Raw genomic sequence first — 22,742 nt, forward strand, 5'->3', positions numbered from 1 at the left:
CTTGTTAAATTGCCAGTAATTGGATGGATAAGCTTGAGATTGAGGGAGATTTAAAGGAGATAATTTTTACACTCATGAAGTATATTTAGTAGGTGCTATATGCAAACATAATTATAACACAAAATACATCCTATGTGACTTAAACAAATGCTTTGCAAAAAAGGTTCAAGGAGAAAAGGTCTTTACAGATTGGAAGAATTGGGCAGGATGAGGAAAGAAATAAAATCAGCGTCTTCATAGAAAACCTTTTAAAAGTATAGAGGACTAGACTTTCCTACCAAAGTGCACAAAGTTTTATATTTTCAAATACAGTTAGGTATTAAAATACTATGTACACTGCGATGATATCAATATGTTAAATTCCTGGTTGGAGCCTACAATCATGACCGCCTAAAAGAACATTTCTAACCCTTTAAAAGCTTTGGGAAACAAGGAGATCAGGCCCCCTCACAAGCCTGAACTAAAAGTTTGTACACATGTCAATGAAACAGGGCAAGAACCAATATGATTTTAAACAAGGCTCATTTTCAGAATGTTTCTTGCCTGAATTCAGTTTGCCCCACACAAAAAGAGCATCAGTGTTCTGTAATTTCCAAAATGAGACATTCTCTCTACCAAATTTCAGAATAAGGTGTGCCATTCTCTCCATTTTGGACATATCCGTGCTAAGAGATGAGGCAATTACAAAGCAATGAATGTTCAAAGAGCTTCCGTGAGGTCTGATTAAAAACGCCTAAATTCGAGATGAACGTGTGAAAGGAAAAATAAACTAAACACTCTGGGGAAGATCCGGTTCCTCCTGCCCAGAAGGCCACGAAAGAGGCCCCACTTCCTCTATCTCCCATCTAACTACGAGCACTTGTAAGAAGAAAACTATTACCAGAAGACCCGATAAATTAAAAACTCTGAAACGAGCCATAAGAAAAGCCTCTCTTTAGTTAAGAGATCAATCTCCCCATCACCCCAAGTCACGCCCTGACTTCGGCTCTCCGTTTACTTTCCAGATTGGAACCTGTTCCTTTCCTTCAGAGGGAACGTGTCGCCGGCCTCCTCCCTCCTCCCCTCACTAATTGCCATTACTTCAGCCCCCTGATTATCACTTCTTTTTCTAATGGAAAGCGGGCTTGGTCCCGGTCCCAGAGGGTCAGCGTCAGATGACACAGCGGGACCCCAGAAATCCCAACCCTTCTAACTGGCTGACTTCGCAGCGCCGGGACTGGACCCCTCGGGCCACCGTACTACAAGTGATAGGGTCGCCACAAAGATGAACGCTCACCAAGTGCACCGGGACATGCCACTTGGATCTCTCGGCGGCGGCTGCAGGTCTTGGCCCCACACTGGGAAGAGAAAGCGGAGACGGCCATGTCCCGAGGAGAATGAGAGTGACAGGTACTAGCCGAAGCCACGCAGCGGCCGCCATCTTCGCGGCTATGAAGTGTCCAGAGAGAGCGTCTCGCCTCCTTCCGGTCTCCCTCCCGCCTCTTTCCGGTCTTGCGCTAGGGGGCGGCATTATCCGGGTATTCTTATTCTTCCGCTGGTGTTTGTTTTTGACCGGCTGATCGCATCCTCCCTCCTCCTAGCACCTTGGCCTTTCTGCCAGTTCAAGAACGAGGCCTCATACGCACTGCGCAGGCGCTGCCTCCCCTCCGGGTCACCTTGGAGGTTTAGAATGATAATTGATTGTCATCTCCGGCCTCTGCTCGGGCTATCCCTAAAGTCAGGTTCCCTGTCAGTTTTTGATGATTGGACATTTTTAATGATACTAAAAAAATGTGCATTTTCCCTTCGCAACCTTCTCTTTTCCCTACCCTAAGCAGGCTTTCCGAGATGATGTTTGTATCAAATTTATATGGCGCTTTCAAGTTCAAAAAGTGCCCACTCCTCTCCCATAAATAAGCTTGGCCTTAGAGGGGGGCTCCTCGAAAAAACTTAGGTCTAGAAAATAGACCACCCCCCCTTCCCCCCACCTCCAACCGCTCCTAGCATCAAAAGACCCAAGATCATGTCTCCTTAAGCCTCCGACAAGAACGGGAAAGTGAATAAGCGAAGCCTGCCCTTGAAGGGCTGGGACTGTTCGGCTTCCGCTTCCGTGCCTGCGAACACAGTAGGCGCTTAACATGTAGAATGAACACCTGGGACATATGGATATCATCCTTCTATTATTATTTACGAGGCACATAGTAAGTACTTAATAAATAAACGTTTTGTCCATTCCATCCACTGTGTACGCAATGGTAACTTCAGATACTTTTTTTTTTTTTTTTTTAAGACCAAGATACTAAATGCAAAAAGCTTTCTATATATCATTGCAATTTAATCTTCACCGGAGCCCAAGAATGTCTTACTCTCCCCCCTCCCCTTCTCTTCCTCCAAATGGAGCTTCACTAAGAGACAATAAATCTTCTGAAGAGTGCAATTCTACTACCCGGACCCACATTCACTGGGGACTGAAGTGCTAGCTCCCCAGTAAAGGGGGGCGGGGGAGAGGCGGGGAATAACTGAGTTCCAATCAGGCAAGCAGAGACAAGAAGGCTCTGCTCTCTCTCTCTTTCTCTCCCCTCTCCCTCCCAGGTGTTTCTGAAATAAGAGTTAAGGTCATTCCCCTCCTCTGCCTTTCTCATTTAAGGCCAACCAGAGGGCCAGTATTTTGATAAGACTTTTTTTTCCCAGAAGCCTATAGGAAGGTTAGTTAGGCTGTAATTAACTAAAGATCTTTGTGTGGATTTAAACGACCCCCCGCAGTTGGCAATGGAACTGAGTCGGGCGTGCGGCTTGGCCGAGTGGTTCTGAGCCCGAGTCCTCCGGGCGCGTGGAGCGGGTGGGCGGCCATGGAAGCGGCCGGCGGCGAAGACGCCATCAGGTAAAAGGCGCTCGGCTTCCGCTGCAGTCTCGTGAAAAGCTTGTGAGAGGAAGGGGTCGTCTTTAGCCTAATGATTTTGGGTTTTGGGTTTTTTTTTTAAGTGATTGGCTGTTGTCTCTTAGGTTTACGAGGCATTTTTTTCTCCGCGTTTATGGTTCGTCACTGTGATACGTCTTGGCCACTATTTAATGTCATCCCCGATTTATAAGAGCTGGCGTACAGTGAGATTGGCGGCGCAGGGGGGGGTGGAAGGGCAGAGCTTGTCCAAGGTCACGGAACCTACCTTGCTTTGAAATCTATAGAGTTCGTAAATATCTGCGTTCTTTGCTTACCTGGCTGGACCCTCCCTCCCTTCTGTAGCAGTCACTTCCCTAGTTCTTTCTGCAGACCTGAAGATAGGATCTAGAAAGCTTTCCCAGGCATTGGTTTTAAAAGCGGAGCTCTGTGGAGAGTGGGGATCTAGAAGGGAGGGTTGGTTACTTGTCCTGTAAGTGATCCTGTAGGCAAGTACACATTCCTAAACTTGTTTTAAAATTCTGGCTCAAAAACTTGAGCCTTTATAATCGCGGTGAATGTGCTGACGCTAGATAGTCTAAACCACCCCTCTGCTCCGGTCAACTGTAATAAATAAATCGACGAGCGGGATGTAATTCTGTCAACTTCACGCTGCTTATTCCCATCCCTTTGTTTTGTTCAGAAAGCTCCTAACTAAAGAGCACCATAAAAAGCAGAACGTTCTTTCCGCTTTTATTAGCTCAGGTCCCATTAATGCAGCGCTGTCCCCCGATCAGTTTAATAAGCTGCTCTCAGCTTTGCTCTCGATGTCATTTCTCTCCCAGAATTCAGAGTGTAAGTCCTATATGTAGCGTCTTCCTCTCAAGAAATTTTTTTTTTTCTGGGGGGGGAGGAGAAGAGGGATCAAGCTAACTTGATCATCACTTGGAAATGTTATATTTATGTTACATAAATATTTTTCAATAATTAAAACAATTTTAAAAAGGTTTTTTCCTGATTGTACCAGAATATAGTGATAGAAATTAGTTGACTTGACAAGGCATCCTTTCAATATTCATGTAATAAGTAGATAAATTTAAAAAGATTAAATATTGCAATGACGATAGTCAAATTCTTAAAACTTTTTATCATTTAGCTTTCAAGATGAAGCTGTGGATAAAAACATCTTTAAAGACTGCAGCAAAATTGGTTTTTACAGGTAAGGAAAGAGAGTGTTATATGAAGCAACATCTTTGATAGCATTGATGCTTATTTAAAATTTGGGAAATTTTAGATCATAAAAGGAAAGGTGTCCTAATAAATTAGATAAATAATAATAATAGCTTCTTGGTTTCTTCTCTTTTTAGTAAGAGGAAAAATTCATGGGGGAATTTTACTGCTAATTCATTAAGCTTCTGAAGTAAATACTCTATCTCTCAATATGTCAATCTCTAAATATTAGCATGGATAATTACCAAATATGTGAGCTCTACTGACATCTATGAAAATAACCACATCTCCTGAAGAATTATAGCCAAAGGAGATAGAATATAATCTCTGGCCAGTGTGTTGTTTACTAGTATATGAACTGGATGGGCCTGTATAAATTATTGGCACTCTGAATGTGATCATGTCGATATGTGCATTTTCTCAGATAACATTGTAGTCCCTTAGATTTTGCCAAAAGTACCTCTCTGACATCTTCTTGGTATCTGTAGACGTCAGAAGCTAATCCCAAGGAAGAACACCTATCGGGCATTACTGGACTCAGTTACATCAGGCAAAGACAGCACCAAATTCCAGATCATCAATGAAGTGAATAAGGTGAGACCAGAGTTTCCCTAGGAACGGTTTTTGCTTCTATAATTAATTGGGCTGTATATAAGTATAATTCCTTTAAAAGGAATTAAAACTGCCAACACTAGACCAAAAATACTTGTAGGTTAGAGAAGGGGTGCAAAGCAATGTTACATTGTAGTGTCTACACCAACACCAATTTATTCTAATTTTTTGGACAATATCCAGCTAAATATGCCAAATGAGAATAAAATAGCAGATCCAGAGTTTCCAAACCGAAATCAGCAAAAAGAAGAAAAGGGATTGTGCAAACAATGAGTAACACTTTCAGTGTTTTACATTTTCAGGATTCAGGATTATTTAAAAAATATTTTCATTATCTTAAATTTCAAAAGTTCTGATTCACTAAAATGTTTTGGCTAGTTATGCTATTACATATTCTAAAGTGAAAAGACAAGAGCAAGTATTTGGTGCTTGGGCTCATGGTTTTAAGCTAATCACAGTAGACAGTATGATGGGGCTGGCAGAATCAGTTTGACAGGAGTCTGGGGTGCATGTATTTACCACAGACACCATAAACATCAACTATCTCTAAAAGCTTCATGTGTCTCCATGATCTTACAAACTAATCTAGCTCTGAAATGTAGTTTGGTGGGGTTTTTTTTAGCTACTGAAAATATTTTGAGGTACTGAGCACTGATCTCTTACCAAATCCTAATTCTAGGATGAAGGCTATAAAAAATTTTTTTCTTATTATTATAGATATGAAAAACTTAATATGGCTTCCCCATTCCCAAAATGTTTTTAAGAGCTCCCATTTCTACCTCTGTAGCGGGTCATTCCTAATAAAATAGTACAAGTAATGTATCACAACTTACAAGAATGTATCTTCCCCTCAAAATAGGGAATTTCCTTATTTTATTCTAAGACTGTGACTGTTTAGGACTTCATATTACAAAATAGCATCATATAATTTGAAGTTATGGAGCAACATCTAAGATTACTATGGCCAGTTTATGCAAAAGGAATAGATGTAGGATTCTCTCCAGAGCTTCCTTTTTCAAATTCAAATTAAAAGGCATATTTATAGTTATCCTGGCTATTAGAGGATTGCAATCTTGGGCTTGTTGACTCATGTAATCTTATAAAGCTCTTTTTTCTATTTCCTTAACTGTCCAAATACAATGTTTATCACTTTAATTTTTTTTCCATACCTAATACATATTGGCTTTCCAGTTTCCAAAAGGAGTTAATATCTTTGGTATTTTCAGTATCTTTGATTATTTCCTTCACAGTTCCTTAAAACCAGAAAGCCACACGCCCAATGGAAATAAGGCCAGTCCTATTATATTGAGTCATATATGATTCTATTTTAATGGCTATTTAAGGATTTTGAAGTGAACATTGCCCTCTTTTGGGAAGCCATATAGCATCACTGACTCATAAGGGCTTCTGACTGCACAAATAGAAATGTCTAGTCACAAAACTTTGAGTGAAGATATATATATATATATACACACACACACACATATACATATATAAAATGTGTTCAGGGAATGCAGGAGGTTCACAGAAGAAAGGCCTCTAAAAAGTCAACAATCTTGCCCAAGCAGTTTGTCAGTAGCCTTTTCATTTTATTTTGCCCTCTCATTCCATTGTGCCCAACATTCAGAAAAGAGATGGCAAAGTAGGAGATATGCATGCTACTTTCTATTTGGGGGAAGACTAATATGTACAGTGAGTACTTAACAATCCATCCAAATGTTTAGATCTATAGAGGTATAATGCAAAGGAGGAAGGCAAGCTTCAAATGCACTGAAAAATTCAGTATTGTTCCAAATTTAAAGCCCTCAAGGCAACTTTCCTCAAGGTATTTGATACCAGTGCCAAAAGTGGTGGACTCCCCACCACATTGCCTTTTACAACACTCTAGACCATTTGTCTGCAAACCCTTCTCCATGGACCCTGAATACTTGAAGGACAATGTTATGCAGCTCAGACACAGAGACCAGAACCTAGGAGATTTGGACACCCTCATGGAAGAAGAAGCCAGAGTCCAGGAGGTCCCACAGGATCTCACTATAAGACAACACTCAACATGGTGGGAAGCAGAAGAGACTGATGTGAGCCATCTCCCCATCAAGACAGAAAATGATGAGGAACCTGTGGATCAGACTCCAGGTAATGGGAACTTTGGAGATATGCCTGCAGTCACAGGCAAATGCATGTAAAGGTTGGGGGAGGGAGCTGCTTCAAATCTTGGAATTGTTCCCCAGAATTATTTCTCAGTATCAGTCTTTGTGCTTTGCCCCATCTATTACTGCATCACTAGGTCTGAGATGGGTCAGCATTCCCTAATTGTGACTTACTCAGTTTTCTCCATGTGTCTTTGACGCTTAGTGCTCATGCAACTAAGCATCCACTGTGAAAATAACCCAAGCTTTGGGTTAGTTTTTGAAATCACAGAAATGAGCAATCAGGATTCCTAGGAGAGCTATGCTCTTCTGACCCAAAGACCCAATAAGGTTAAATAGTTATCTAAGGATAGATCAATTCACTTAAAAGTATTTTGAGATGCAGGCATTGATAAGGCATATTCCACTGCCTTAATTCTTGGCTACAGATCAAAAGTTTCCAGGTTCAAAAGTGATTGTATAGATTTAGAGATAGATGTTTCCTAGAAAGGCTGGGAGGAGGCTGATAAAGTGAATTGTATAAACAGTTATGGGTTTGTTGAGAAAAATCAAAATAGTATTTAGTCACAGAAATTCTGGGTTGTTTTCTTGACACTGGCTTTTCACCCTTTTTGCCCTTACCTCTCCATTTCTAGTTATAGTCAGGTCTTGGCCTGAGCACAAAGAAGAGCTACCCTAAAAACAGGAAGGCAAGAGCCATGGATAGATGTAGATTTATTTATATTTATAAATAAATAATATATATACTTGTATACACACAGTTATATAAATCTACATATTTATATATATAATGAATGGACAGGGGCATACACCCATACAGATTTATAGACTTCTCGGCCCAGTATTCCCTTGGAATAAACCTTTTACAATATTGCTTCATTCTGCATTGTGATCATAGTTTTTAAATTATCATGTGGTGAGAATAGCCCCATTTGGCAAAATTTTTACTTTCTTTTGCAGGCTATTCTCAAGATTTCACTTGTAATACATCTTGCAGCTTCCTCAAGGAAGAAGATGTGCCTCTGAGTCCCTCTATGGCCACAGCAGGTGTGTCCTGCAAAGCAGAGCCTGAAAATGATACTTGCCAATCCCCCAGTTTTTTGCCCTTTTCCTCTTCTAAGGCTCATGGGGATGGACCCAACCAACCTCCTCCTCGACGAATAAGGCAGAGGCGGCGCTCCCTAGCCAACACTATCTCTGCTGAAATGGCCAGGAACAGGAGGTTAACGTGGGATCTAGCCAGACGATCAGAGGCACATCTGGACAGATTAATTGCCATTGGGGAACGAGCTAATGCTCAACGTGAGGTTGACAATTCTCTCCGCAGAGAATCAGTTATAGCAGTAAACCAATTAGCGACAACTGTGGAGGGAGCAATAAGTGCTCTGCATCAATTTAATGAACTTCTCGACCATTCTCTAAACCCTGGGAAATCCTAAGCTATTTTCTGAAAAAACTGTTATTTCACTGTCTTGGATCTTTGCCTGGTCCTTGACATTGTGGTGGGAGGGACCCGATGCCATCAGGAAAGGTAAGGTTCTACCCTCCAGGGAAAGTAGGAAGACGGTATTATTTGGATCTCCTCTGAACAATCATAGAATAGGTGGTCTTGACTTACTCTGTTACATGTTTTGTTGTTCGCCTATTGTCAGTCACGATTTTGGATAAATAAAATTTTGTTTCTATACAACTGTGGAAAGTCTGCTTAATGAATATAAAAACAAAGCCATGTCTCCCACATTAATTCTAGATCATCCACATCTTTTTTACTTTTGCCCATATATGACTATAAGCTTTGGTGACTGGAAAACTCCCCATCTTTAATTATGTTTAGGAGAGGGAAGCTATAGGTTAGACAAAAGGGATTACTTCTCTCTGTGTAAAAGTTTGGATGTCTTGATAGCCATTCGAAAAATAAGCATAATATTATAAAATGATAAAGAGACTTCTGGCAGTGAATTAGGTCATTTATACTTAAGACATTCTACTGTATATTATACTTTCTTGAACATTTATAGGAAAGCCAATTTCATGGTCCTCCTCATTAACTCATGTTTTATTTTGTTGTTGTTCAGTCATTTTCAGTCATAACTAACACTGTACCCCATTTGAAGTTTTCTTAGCAAAGATACTAGAGTGGTCTGCCATTTCCATCTCTAGCTCATTTTACAGATGAGGAAACTTAGGCAAAATGAAATGACTTGCCCAGGATCATACAGTTTTAAGCATATGGCCAGATTTGAACAAATGAAGATTAGTCTTTCCCAACTTCAGGCTGAGTGCTCTAGCCACTTGACCATTTAGCTGCCAAACAAGCTAATTTTTCGATGTGATTCAGTGCCTGTTAATATTCTATTTTCAAATAGTAGGTACCTCTCATAAACAGGTAAACAAGTAAAAGATAATTTAAGATGACAGAAGTAACAGCTAGGAAATTAGAAGTGCCTCTTGAACTCAGCTATGAAGGAAGTTAAGGTTTCTGAGAGGCCCAGATGAAGAGAGAAGGATTGCTGCCTGTAGGATAGAGATCATCTGTACAGAGGCAGAGCTGGAAATGTAGGGACAATAGATCTGTGCAGACGAAGTAGAATCTTTATGGCAATATTAGATGAAACTACCTTTATATTTCACAAATATGGGAATTTCGGTAGTTCTAAGTTTTACATTTCAGACCTAGAAATTAAAAATTCATACTGAGTTAGGCCCTCCCCAAAAAATAATTAAAATTTCAAATTGAAGAAAAATTTTTTTTTAATTTTTTATTTTATTTTATAATTATAACATTTTTTGACAGTACATATGCATGGGTAATTTTTTACAACATTATCCCTTGCACTTACTTCTATTCAGATTTTTTCCCTTCCTCCCCCAACCCCCTCCCCCAGATGGCAAGCAGTCTTATATATGTTAAATATATTACAGTATAATTTAGATACAATATATGTGTGTAGAACCAAATTTTTTGTTGCACAGGAAGAATTGGATTCAGAAGGTAAAAATAACAGTTTACATTCATTTCCCAGTGTTCCTTTTCTGGATGTAGCTGGTTCTGTCCATCATTAATCAATTGGAATTGGATTAGCTTGAAGAAAAATATAATCACAGAATTTGAGAGGTAGAAGTTCTAGAAATCTAATTCAACCCTCATCATTGTACAGATTTGTGGAAACTAAAGCCCAAAAACATTGTGACTTACTAAAAGTTACTAATTAGAAATAGTTTCTAGATCTCTACTTGGCCACTTTTTATTCTCCAACTTGACATTGTTGGCTTTTGGAGGAAAAAATCGGGAGTTAAGTGACTTGCCCAGCTGGTAAGTATCTGAGGCCAGATTGAACTCAGGAAGATTCATCTTTCTGATTTCTAGTTCAGTGTTCTATTCACTGTGTCATGCATGGCTACTCTGAAAGTGGAGTAAGTAAACTTTTTGGAGACTAGAAAAATCTTCAGCCAGATCTTGATCAAAGCTATAGGATGAATTGGTAAATATAAAGAAATCCATAGGCTATTTCAAGTGATTTGAAAGACAAGAACCCAATGCATTCTGACTTTTACTTGGGCATAATGAGAGATTTTGAGATGAAAATCAGAACCTTGCATCCTAAGCTAGAGACTTCCAAGTGAAACAAAAGCAAGATTTTAACCCTATTTATTGCATTCAAATGTAATCATTATGCTGAAACAAAGCATTTCTATTTGCTCTTGCCACCAAAGTAACCAAAATTCCTTTGGGATACAGCCTCAGGAATATAATAAATCCTTGAAATCAAAACACTTGACTATCCATCCCAAGGAAATTATTGATAATAATAAGACATCTATGTGTGCAAAAATATTCATAATATTGTATTTGTGATAAAAAAAAAAAAAACTGGGGAGGGTAGTTTTGGTGAGGGATAACCTAGTGATTATCCAATGACTGAACAAACTGTGGTATATGAATAATGGAATATTGCTACTACATTGGAAATGGTAAATATTACAACAGAAGACCCTTGGGAAGGCTTGTATAAATTGATATATTGTGAAGAAAGCCAAGCCAAATAAACAGTGATTACAGCATAAATTAAAAAGTTAATTGAAACAACAAATCAGTTCATCCCTCCTTCACGTTAATAACTCTTGTAAAATGTACTTGTTTAAAAAAAAAAAAAAAGGTTATTGGATGTTTTCTGGGAAATGTATCAATATGTATCAATAAATTTAATTTTTTTCTTCTTTAAAGAATTGTCAAGTTTGGGGTATTTGTATTTTAATAAAACACTGGTGCTGGTAATACTATATAGATGCAAATCATAGGGCACCATAACCTCTGAAAAATCAAAATTTGACCCACAATTAGATTTGGACCTATGTGGATTACATGTCAGTGATGACAAGTGCAAGAGGAAGTTACTTTTCCACATCACAATTTTCCCCATCACAGTTTCATATATCACAGAAAAGCATAAGAAATTAAATGAGAATTTTGGGGAAGTTTTGCAGAAACTACAGGTGACACAGGCCAGTACATGACACAGAATAAGCTTAGAAACTCAGAAATGCATAAAATATACATATGGTATCATATATATGTCAAAATATTTTATCTTTAAATAACCATGATAATTCAAACATTCTCTGGTACAAAGGAAGGGCCAAAAAAAATTTGTGTGGATTTTCTAGTCACAGAGGCACCACTCCCCTAATCTGCTGATATGGAAAAGATAACTATCTTCAGGAAATATGTAATTGGAAAAAGGTGAGTTGATCTTAGAGTAAGACCAAAGACTTAACAGATGACTATAGTTCAAGTGCTTTATTGATAACTCCACAAATTAAAAAGCCAAGAGTAAATCTCTGCAGAAAGTGGGAGAACATGCATGAGAATTACAGAGATCAAGAAGACTTGCATGAGTTGTGGAATCTGAATCCATGTCAGCGAGATCACCGTTGTGAGAAGTTTGAGACTTTATGATGAGACAAACTATAGGTAGTAGTACATGGTAGCCAAATTTTGTCCAGCTTAAGAGATGAGTCCTATTTAGAGAGATTTCAATTCTGAACACTCTATATAATCACCCAAGTCCAACCCAAGAATGTGCTGGACCTGGCTTATGTAAGCCAATTGTTAAATTTTCAGCATGAACATTACATTAACACCTTACAAAATTGGCCAATGTTACAAATCAAAATTTGATTTATAGTGTAGTTCCTAGTGTAGATCCTAGATCAGAGATGTTAAACATCGGATGTATTACTACTGAAATAGATTAAAATGCAATTGGGAAATATTTAACAAAAGAAAATACAACAGAATGTAGATGGTGTTTATTTTTGATTTTCTAAATCAATTTGCAGCCCACAGGGATCTTTATGTACTCAACCTTAGATAAAAATCCCTGTTAGTTTACAGGTTGACTTAAGATCTCTTCTTTATTACTATATCAACACATTAAAATCAGGAGCTACATTTTATAATGATTTCTTCCATATCACAACTTTCATGAGGTTTTCATAGAAAAATGGATTGACATAAAAAAATTAAATGGGAATTTGGGGGGAGTTTTGTGGAAGCCACAGAAGATACACAAAGACCAGCCTATGGCCAAATACATAACCCAAATTTTATAACAAGATACTGCAAATACCTCATAAAAGAAAAAGGAAAAAAATTCAGACTTCTCTGATGTAAAAGAAGGACTAAAAATTTTTACATGGATTTTTCAGATCACAGGATGCTATACCCTTAACCCACACAGTATGTAAGAGATAACTGTAATCTGATTTAGGCTGCCCTTGGAAGTATTGTAGGGATCTGTCTTGTGTTTGGTCTCTAATCTAGATTTTTAAAAATAATAGAGAAAAAGAATAATACATATTAAACTTTAAAGGCATCAGGTTCATTTTTTTTCTTCTTTTTTCTCATGCCTTTTCCCTTTTCTGATTTCTCTCCCAACATGATTCATAGAGAAATGCATATTTAAAAAAATTTTAATGTACATGTGTAATTAGAAAAATAAAGAAAGCAATTTAAAAGGGAAAGAAAAGTGGGGGCAGGGGGGAGTAAAATCAAGTACTTAGACCTTGTTAACATTTATTAGCATACTCCAGATCCAATCCATTTCAAGCATATGTACTTTTTTTTTAATAATATCTTTTTATTTTTCAGAACACATGCAAAGATAGTTTTCAACTTTCACTCTTGCAAAATCTTGTGTTGTAAATTTTTCTTCCTCTTTCCTCTCCTCCCCCTCTTTGTCTGGACAACAAACAATCCAATAAACATGTGCAATTCTTCTACACATATTTTCACATTTATTAAAGCACATGTATTTTCTATCTTGGCCAGGCAAAGGTTTTTATTTGCCTTCAGGTTCTACTCCATTTTAATCCAAGCTTTCTCTCAGTTTCCTTGCACATAGTCTCCATCTTTCAGGAATCAGCAGTTGGTTCTACTGGTTCTACCCTGGGTTCTACTTCAAATTCATTTGAAGCTCACTTATTTCCCTGACTAGATGAGCAGCAAAACTAACCTTATCCTTAGATTCTGGAAGCACACTGTTTTCTGAGCTAGCTGCTTTCCACCAAGGCACAAATGCTTTTATGAATTATTGGAGAGAAGGGGATGGAACCATCCAGTCTAATTAATTATTTTGTTAGTAAGCACATCCTAAATCCTGTGAAGGAATATTCAGGAATACAGTAATGGGCTTTTTGCCTATTATTACCTCAGGTTTCCATTCTGTTTCTTTACCAGAAGTGACCTAACCAATTATTTTGTTTACCATTATAATTATGACTATACCTAATCATAATGTGGGATTCTATTTATCCACTTGTTCCCAGGTTCCTCTCTTGGCTGAAGTCTGTGGAATAGAGGGAAACATTTTCAGATTTAAAATCAGTGAAATGGCTCCTTTGAAACCAAGGTATGAAGTCTCTGATGTCCTCATACAGAAACCAGTCACCAAACGGTAAGTTAAAGATGAGAGTAGCTTAGATAAATGCTCTTTTTTTCCCTTTTATTATTACTCTCAGCAATAGATCTATCTCATGCATGTCCAGTCCTTAAGAATCTTTTTTGCATCTGGAAACTACTGTTAATTTTTAGCCAACTCTCAAGTACAAGTTTGCTAATTACCCATACTGGTTTTGTTCTTTTCCATCTTCTATTCTTTGCCTTAGGGCAGCTAAATGGCACAATGGATAGAGCCTAGAGTCCGGAAGACTCATCTTACTGAGTTCCAAAACTATCAGACACTTACTGCCTATGTGACCAGTCATTTAACCTGGACAAGTCATTTAACCCTATTTATCTCAGTTTCCTCATCTCTAAAATGAGCTGGAAAAGGAAATGGCAAACCAATGTATACCTTTTCCTAGAAAATTCCAAATGGGATCACCATCAACAACAATGAAGTAAAGCAACCTTTTTCATTCCCCAAAGACAGCAAAATCTGGGAAATGTGAACAACTTTGTCATAAGAACAAATAACAGCAGAAGAATTTTATTCACTAATCTCAAATTAGTAAGCATTCCAACTATGTAGCATGGTAGTCATTTATGTGGATGAATTAATAAGTTTTTAATTACTCTTATTATTAATTAAAAAGTCTGCCATATGGATTTTTATTTTAGATTTCCAAAAGTATTTTCATAGTCAAGTAATTTCTGAAGTATCATTCCAGGAAAGTTTTTTAAATTAATTGGAAAAAGCAATATTTTTATATGCTCATAAAATTTTCATTAGCTCTAGATTTTGGAATGTTCCTCTATCCCATTATACTCAATTATCTTCATATCACATTATCACATTATCACATCAACTGAAAGAATATAAGATTATCTTATAGTCATATCCTTCCATTAACACAAATTCCCATGCAAAAATAATGGGACAATTTAGTTGTTTGTTTTTTAATATTTTTAATATTAATTAATATTAAATTCAACAAAGCTAGGAAGACTTGAAGTCTTACCTCTGACACAGACTGACTGTGTGACCGCTCAGCAAGTTACTTTACTACTGAGTCCTCTAAACATCTCTCTAAGTGTATAAAGTGTGAAAGAAGTGCCAGCCCACTTTGGTGAAGGGAGTTTCCTCACCTGGAGTTCCCTATATTAATAAGATTACAAGCCTCCTCTCTGTATACTATAATCTGGAATATTTATCAAATAATAAGATTCCTAGTTAGACACAAGAAAGTTTATGGTACTATGCCCCTCTCCCTTCTTCTTAAGGACCCCCTTCTACTCTGGATTCACCCTCAAAGACCTTGTTCATTCCTAGGAAAGTTCAGCCTAACTATCTAAAAGAAGGATTGGGTTCCTTTTCCCATATTTTTAGACTCTTTATGTCTCCTACACTGATACCGCAGGATAAATACTTAAAGGTTTGGTTTTGGCTCATAACTAAGGTCTCTTCAGTGGGATAGTATGGGTACAAAAACAGTCAATGCAAGAGAACATTGTACCCAACAACAACAATTGTAACGATCAAATGTGATGGGTTTGGCTCTTTTCAGCAATAAGGTGATTCAGTCCAATTCCAGTAGACTTGTGATGGAGAGAGCTATCTGTGCCCAGAAAGAGGACTATGGTAATTGAATGTAGATCATGACATAGTATTTTCACCTTTTCTGTTGTTGTTTGCTTGGTTTTTTTCTCACTTTTTTCCTTTTTGATCTGACTTTTCTTGTGCAGCATGATAAATGTGGAAATATGTTTAGAAGAATCTTGCACATGTTTAACTTATATGGGATTACTTGCTGTCTAGGAAAGGAGAGTAGGGAGAAGGATAGGAAAAAAAATGTGAAACACAAAGTTTTACGTGGGTGAATGCTGAACACTATATTTGCATATATTTTGAAAATTAAAATAAAATAAATTATCAAAGTCCAATGTCTGTTACAAAACAGCTATTTCTTTCCTACACACACACACACACACACACACACACACACACACACACACACACACACACACACACTCTTAAGAAAACTTAAAACTAGAAGCAGTTTATTTATCCCTATAGCCATGTCCTGATTAGTTTGAATAATGAATCCTGTAAAATCCTATATATTTAAATTTACACAGTTCAAAGATGTTGGAGAAGGAAAAAGCAAGAATGATTTTGAGTTGGTGAAATTGTATTTTTAAAGTCTTGGCATGTAAACAACTAAACACATATAAGGCTCTTAATAGATTACCATTAGTAGATTGTATTATTATTTTGTTATTTCTATTATTTTTGTACCCAAAACAAAGCTGATGGAATCTGGTTATAATGTATAAACTTTATTGTCCTATTATTTTGCATTAATACATTGTCAAGATATAAATCTTCAATAAAATGGCTAAATATTTAGAAGTACTCCTTAAAATTGGCACCAAAGAATAACAGATTCTTATTTCCATACAATTTCCAATAAGCATATGTAAAACCATCTTAGCAGCTGAAATAATAATCCTATTAATTTAATTCAGATGTTTCTCACCTTTCACATTTGCTTTAGCTGCTAGAACTGAATTTTTTGGTTTTTACATAGATTTTTATATTTCAGTGAAATAAAATTGTTATATCAGTAAAAGTTTCACAAATAGGAAATTTATTCAATAGACTTCTGATCTGTGGTTAGTATTTGATGGTCTATTATTATGAACATTTTGGTATGTCTTTAAATACATTTTTTCCTTTGATTCGTGCTTATAATTCAACACTAAATTCATTTTTAACATCTTTGAAGACATACTAATGACATAATAACAGAAGGTCAAGATAATAATATTAGCTGATAATTATATAGCACTTTAATATTTACAAAATGCCTTATATTCATTATCATTTGAATTATATACAGCTGCTCTGTGAGGCAAGTGCCATAGTGCATTTATTATACCTATTTTCCAAATAAGACAATTGAGGTTCATCAAAAAAGGCAAGGTGATTTGCCAACAGTGATGATCAGTAAAAGGAATCAAATTTAAATCTTTCTGACTATAAATCTAGCCCTCTTTCCATTTTATTATATATAATCTCAAATTATATGTTTAATCATTTTATCAATTACTATCAAATTTGTGCCTATAATCTTCCCTTCTTATTAAGTTCTAAATTATGTTTTCTTTTGCATTTGGGCAAATATTCTCACTTTGACTATATTTGCCAGATAATAATTAGCTTTTAATTGCTGTCAAATAAAAAATATAAAATGAAATAAAATAAAAGGTTTTCTTATTATTTGGCCTCATTCAGTTGTGCATTACATGTTGGGAGAGGGGTTTCCTGTTAAACATGTTATTTTTCTTTTTAGGCTGACCCCATATACAGGGGATACAGGTGTTCTGGTTCTGAAAGATGATTCAGTACATGTGGAATTGCACATCACAGCAAACCCCTTCACAATAGATTTGATTTCTGAAGATGAGCCTGTGCTGAGTATCAATTCCATGGGCCAGCTATATTTTGAACATTTGCAGATGCCTCCCAAACACAGGTATTTTCTTATATAATCTTTCCAAGGTAAAGCTAGAAGCTATTTAATTGTGAATAACATTTACTTGCTCTAATCAAGTGGTGACCATTAGCCTGTTTGCTAATGTTTTTATCCCTAGGAAGTTTTTCCTTTGGCCCTTTAGCCTTTTTCCCTAATCAGTTTAGTGTTGAAGAAAAAAATTATTTTTCTCTACACATTTTCTCCATGGGCTGTCGGTTTTATTAGTAGTAAGAGTCTATAGATTTAATAAGAAAATATAAAGATCTATAAAAATCTTTTTTGCAGAAAGTAAAAGTAAAATTATTTATGTACCATCTATTCATACCTCTCTAATTACTGAGTTCACCTAGAATGAAATCTTGACCCTAAGCAACAGCCCCAAAGGTTCTAGAGCCTCTCTTTGTCAGTAAGGCAGCAGTTTGCCTTCATAATTTTCTATCATTCTCTACAATTTTAGCAAAATAAACGGAAAATTATGTAAGTAAATATAGGGGGAATGCAAACCATCTGGAACAAAAGCTGTCTTCCAAATTCACCAAAAAAAAAAAAAAGAAAAACAAAACAAACCTGTGATTTTTAAAGTAAGTTAACAAGAAAAAATTAAAACATGTACTTGATAGGATCTCAGAATTGAAAGGAAATCAAGAGAATCTTTTCTAAGACCTAAGTTATGTCAAATTTAGAGCAAACAAAACAACTTTCTTCATTTTTTTTAAAAGTAGACCTTCCACAGAATGTGAGGAAGATGTGTCCACTGATCCTTCCCAGGTAATTTGGCTTGAGCTATTTATTCCTATCTTTTTTTTTTTTTTTAATTTCCATCTTCTCAATAATTATCATTAAAAAGCAAATATAAGGAAGTTAGGTAAATCATTTCCTTTATGTAGATGATACCATGATGCCCTTGCATTTCTCCTTTTTATTCCCAGGATTCTGCTCTTTATCCAAGAATGCAGCACCTTACTGGAAAGCAGAGCCCTTAGGAAGAATAGGGATATTGTCTTTCAGAGGTAGGATTTGGTTCCAGGTCTTCCTGGCTTCAGGGACAACTTTCTATCAACAACAGGCTAATCTATAAAAGGCAAATACATGTAAATTATATACTAATGATATGCTAAATTATTACTCATCTTGAAGAATATGATCATATAGTGGTCAGGTGGGAAGATAGGCACCACAATACCCACCCTATTATGCCTTAGCTAAATAGTCTTTTTATAGTCATGACCTTTCCATGAGGAAAGGGATCTTTAATGCTATATCAGGGCATATAAAAACAACCAATAATCTATTAACTCAATGTTGGGGGGGGCAACAGTTGAGAACCTTTAGGAATAAGTATTTTATGTTGTAAAGTTGTATCTACTAAAGTATGTTGTTCCTACCAAAGAAGATAGAATCTCAGCCTTATGGTAATTATGAAGAAGCAATTTAAAAATGGACACCAAAATATGTTAAAAAATGAATGTAAAAATATGTTTTTAAAGAAACATAACTGATGATTTAAAGAGAGAGAGAGAGAGAGAGAAAGAGAGAGAGAGAGAGAGAGAGAAGGCTATGTAAAATTATGCAAGATAGTAGCCCAAGTTCCAAAAATGATGTACCTGAGCCCTCTTTACAGTTTTTATCGGAAATTGGACACATTCCCATGTTTATGAAGACTTAGCAATGGCACAGTGGAGTACCAGGCCTGAAGTCAGGAAGACATCTTTATGAGTTCAAATTTGACCTCAGAGACTTAATAGCTTTATGACTCTGGGCAAGTCACTTATTCCTCAGTTTCCTCATTTATAAAATAAGCTGGAGAAGGAAATGGTAAACCACAGCAGCATTTTTGCCAAGAAGACCTTAAATGGGTTTTCTTGACTAGAAACAACTAAACAAAAAAGCCAGAAGCCTTGGCTACCAGAAGGGAGAAATATGCTCATGTAGGTATTGTTACTGCTTCTCTTTCAATCAGTACAGGGAGGAGTATACTGATAAATGTATAACAACCAGCTCTTAGAGAAGGGAAGTACACATGATATACCTTTAAGCTTACTTTGCTTTATTAACATTTCCCTCATCACTTTCTTAAGTCTATGCAATCAGCAAAACAACAACTCAAACCCTGATCTTTAATGTTTGCCTCTTTCCAAGGCATAAATACTTACACTTTAAATTTACCAATCCTCTCTCACCAGCTAATATGAGCAGGCTTCCTGCACAATCCTGAGGATAGATCTCAATCTCTTCATGCCTTCATATCCTGTGTGATTTCTTTCTGCTTGTTTCTGTAAATCTTCCTTAGAAGACTTAACTAATTTTTTGGAACCTTGTACTAGATCTTTAATGAGCTTGGCTCTGTCCAAACAGATTTTTTTCCCCAAGGGGTATCGCAGAAGAAGACTATATTTTTTAACCCCAAACTCACTCTCTATAAAATTTCTAATTTGCCATGTTAATATATACTGAGGAGAAGGGAAAATAATGGTAATATTATTTATTTATAAAGTACTTCTTGTTTTTCAAAGTATTTTCATATATTTGGCTCATAGTTGAAAATTTATTAAGTATTTAGATATGATGGATTATGTCTATTCTTAAATATTTGCTACAAATCATATATCACTGTCATTTTGTAGATCACTAGCTTAACTTGATTATATGTTGAGGGCTTAGCCTAATCAGCTTCCTACTAGATAAGCTTGTTTTCTCAGCCAAATTTTCCTAAAGTTTAAAATATGCTATGATCACAATGTTTGTTATAACTTATAATATTAATTTCCATACTTTTATTTGTACAGGAAAGTCAAGATGATCTGGGTCTTTGGCAAGAGAAATTTGGCAAATTTTTGGATATCAAAGCCAATGGTAAAATCAAAATTGTCATAGTATTAAGATTTTCTTTACAATGTAGCTCAATGTCTCTTAAGCTGCTTAGCTTCTTAAATCTTATTTTTCATCGGTAGGTTTAGTCATAAATCAGATAAGGAATCCTAACATTAAAATTAAACAAATACTCAATTCATCATTTTTGTTACTAAGTTACAAAACAAGATGCAAACAGGAAAAGAGTTTTCTCCAATACAACTACTCAGATTTTGGTCTCTTCCCTCTAAACAATTCCCTTTTATAAGCATATGTTAAGCACTGTGTATGATCCTAGCATTATACCAGACTTAATAGAAGAGCTCACAGTCTTATATGAAAGTCAAGACACGTTCATGTAGACATTGGTGAATGCAATGATGTAATACGTCAGTAAGTGCCAGAATCAGTCAGAAATAGAGTGCTACACAAAATCAGAGCAATAAAAATATCCATATTTTTTAGAATTGTTGTCTTAGAAGCTTGGCATATTTCTAATGCACTTCTGAAAAATTCGGTCCTTCTTTGGAATTAGTAACAGATACCATGACAGACCTAGCAGTAGTAGATCTCCCAGTGTGTCTTCCTGTTCTAATATCTATGATCCTAATTGAGAACTAAAGTGAGACTTGGAGTGAATATTTAATTGAACACTAATGTTCTTTAGCAGCAGTATCCTAAAAGGCAAAGGGAATTGTTTTCTTTTTCCTTAGAGTTCATCCAGAATGTTTGTGAGAAACAAATTAGACTAAAAATGTAGCTAGCCCTATGATTTTATTGAAGAAAGCCAATAGCAGAATTTCTCCTGAAATCCATAGAGGTATAGGCAATCCCAGGACATCTTTATCTTCAGTGCAGCAGTCTTATATTGTATTTAAGCCTTGAATGAATTAGTTGTGAGTTCCCTATGCCAATTGTAGAATGATAATTCATTCTTCCTACCTGACAAGACCAGAGGATTTAAAACAATTCAACCAAAAAAAAAAAGCAAACAAATAAAGAGGGAAAAAACAACCAAACAACAGTTCATCTAGACCAGTTCCAACAATAATTGATCATAATTATTCTGTTGTTGTATTAAATATAATCTTTATCCCAAGTTTACTAAGACAGAAGAATATATGTTGTATTTTAAAATACTTCTATTCAAAAGAATCAAAACAAAAAGTTTATTTCTTACAGGATTATTGGCTAACATAACACAGCTAATTAGTGACCAGGCCCATTTCTTACTCCTATACTTTTTTTGTTCCAGTGCTCAGTAAAGGTTTAATGAATGAGAGACAAATTTAATATTAGGAATCAGGTTTTCTGGTTTTTACACAAGTGCATTTGATTTTAATTGTTTTGCAGTCAGTCTGATTCTTCATGACCCCATTTGGGTTAGGGTTAGATGATTTGCTATTTCCTTCTACAGTTCATTTTGCAGATGGGGAAATTGAGGTAAATACGGGTAAGTGCCTCCTAGTATATGACACAGCTAGCTAGGCTAGATTTGAATTCTTAAAAATCAGTCTTTCTGACTCCAGGCTGACACTGTATTTATTGCATCAAGTAGCTGTACTTGAGCTTGTTATTAAATAATAAGAGATTATTCTTTTCCAAATCTCTGGCTGACAAGACTGCCACATCTTTCATATGACAACTGTGGATCTGCTTTAAAATTTTTTTTAATATACTTTATTTTTTACATTATTTTCATTTCCAAATATATTTTCCCCTTCTTCCCTACCCAGAGAAGCTTTGTTTATAGCACAATAAAAAAAAAGAGGAAAAAAAATTTCAGCAAAACTAACCTAAACATCAATCAAGTCTGACAATTTAGACATTATTGTTCCACATCCATAGTCTCCAGTCTCTGCAAAAAAGGGAAGGAGGTGCATTTTCTCATCTCTAGGTCCAGAATTGGTCATCACGATTACAGATCTCACAGTTTCATTTTGTTATTGTTGTTCTTTTTGTTTTTTATTGTTTTCCCTGTGCTTATTGTTTCCCTGGTTCAGCTTACTGTGCATTGATTTTAAAATGTGTTGTTGAGAGAGACAATTCATTTGGGGTTTTGTTCCTCCAGGTCCTAGCTCTATAGGCATTGACTTCTCCTTGCATGGTTTTGAGCATCTCTATGGGATACCACAACATGCAGAAACCCATCAGCTTAAAAACACTGGGTAATTTTGTTCTGATTTTTCTTTCCCAAAATTATTCATATATGGTGAAAATCTATTATACATGTATAATCTGTATCAGTTTGCTGTCTTGGCGAGGGGAGAGGTAAGGGAGAGAGTAAAAATTTGGAACTGAAAATCTTACAAGAATGAATGTTGAAAACCATCTTTATACTTGGAAAAATAAGATCCTATTGACATAAAAATTTAAAAAAAAAAAAAAACACCAGACAAAGTGAAAGCAAGAATTCCTCAGGAGGAACCTCTGGTTTGGGAAAGAATTCTCAAGACCACGCTTTATTTAAGATTTCTGAATTACTGCTAACATAACACAGTGTCTCTACCTCCTATCCCACTATCTCTTTCTCTCCTCCACTTTTGCTGGGGACTTAACGCAACACT

General features: G+C 36.1%; 2 protein-coding genes across 8 annotated transcripts in view; one reads left to right on the top strand and one right to left on the bottom strand.

The window, feature by feature from the left end:
• TMEM87A (transmembrane protein 87A) overlaps nucleotides 1-1,635 on the bottom strand; it is a 35,889-nt gene extending 34,254 nt beyond the window's left edge. For 5 of the 6 annotated variants that reach the window (XR_012486402.1, XM_074289375.1, XM_074289377.1 and 2 more), the window contains exon 1: nucleotides 1,277-1,635. Coding sequence is in view for 5 of the 6 variants with exons in the window: in XM_074289375.1 (XP_074145476.1) it covers nucleotides 1,277-1,510 (234 nt within the window). In the remaining variant the exon portion in view is untranslated. The remainder of the gene's footprint in view (nucleotides 1-1,276) is intronic. The other variant, XM_074289376.1, reaches the window with a different exon arrangement.
• Nucleotides 1,636-1,680: 45 nt separating this feature from the next.
• Nucleotides 1,681-22,742, top strand: part of GANC (glucosidase alpha, neutral C) — a 58,759-nt gene continuing 37,697 nt past the window's right edge. Inside the window, exons 1-9 of one of the 2 annotated variants that reach the window (XM_074289368.1) lie at nucleotides 1,681-2,180; nucleotides 2,743-2,860; nucleotides 4,011-4,073; nucleotides 4,573-4,678; nucleotides 13,675-13,802; nucleotides 17,143-17,325; nucleotides 18,045-18,093; nucleotides 20,112-20,178; nucleotides 22,247-22,343. In XM_074289368.1, coding sequence (XP_074145469.1) covers nucleotides 2,829-2,860; nucleotides 4,011-4,073; nucleotides 4,573-4,678; nucleotides 13,675-13,802; nucleotides 17,143-17,325; nucleotides 18,045-18,093; nucleotides 20,112-20,178; nucleotides 22,247-22,343 — 725 coding nt within the window. In that variant the 5' untranslated portion in view covers nucleotides 1,681-2,180; nucleotides 2,743-2,828. Of the gene's footprint in view, nucleotides 2,181-2,217; nucleotides 2,861-4,010; nucleotides 4,074-4,572; nucleotides 4,679-13,674; nucleotides 13,803-17,142; nucleotides 17,326-18,044; nucleotides 18,094-20,111; nucleotides 20,179-22,246; nucleotides 22,344-22,742 lie in introns of those variants that run through there. The other variant, XM_074289369.1, reaches the window with a different exon arrangement.

Source organism: Sminthopsis crassicaudata, chromosome 2 (genome assembly GCF_048593235.1).
Source record: "Sminthopsis crassicaudata isolate SCR6 chromosome 2, ASM4859323v1, whole genome shotgun sequence".
NCBI classification, from domain to species: Eukaryota; Metazoa; Chordata; class Mammalia; order Dasyuromorphia; family Dasyuridae; genus Sminthopsis; species Sminthopsis crassicaudata.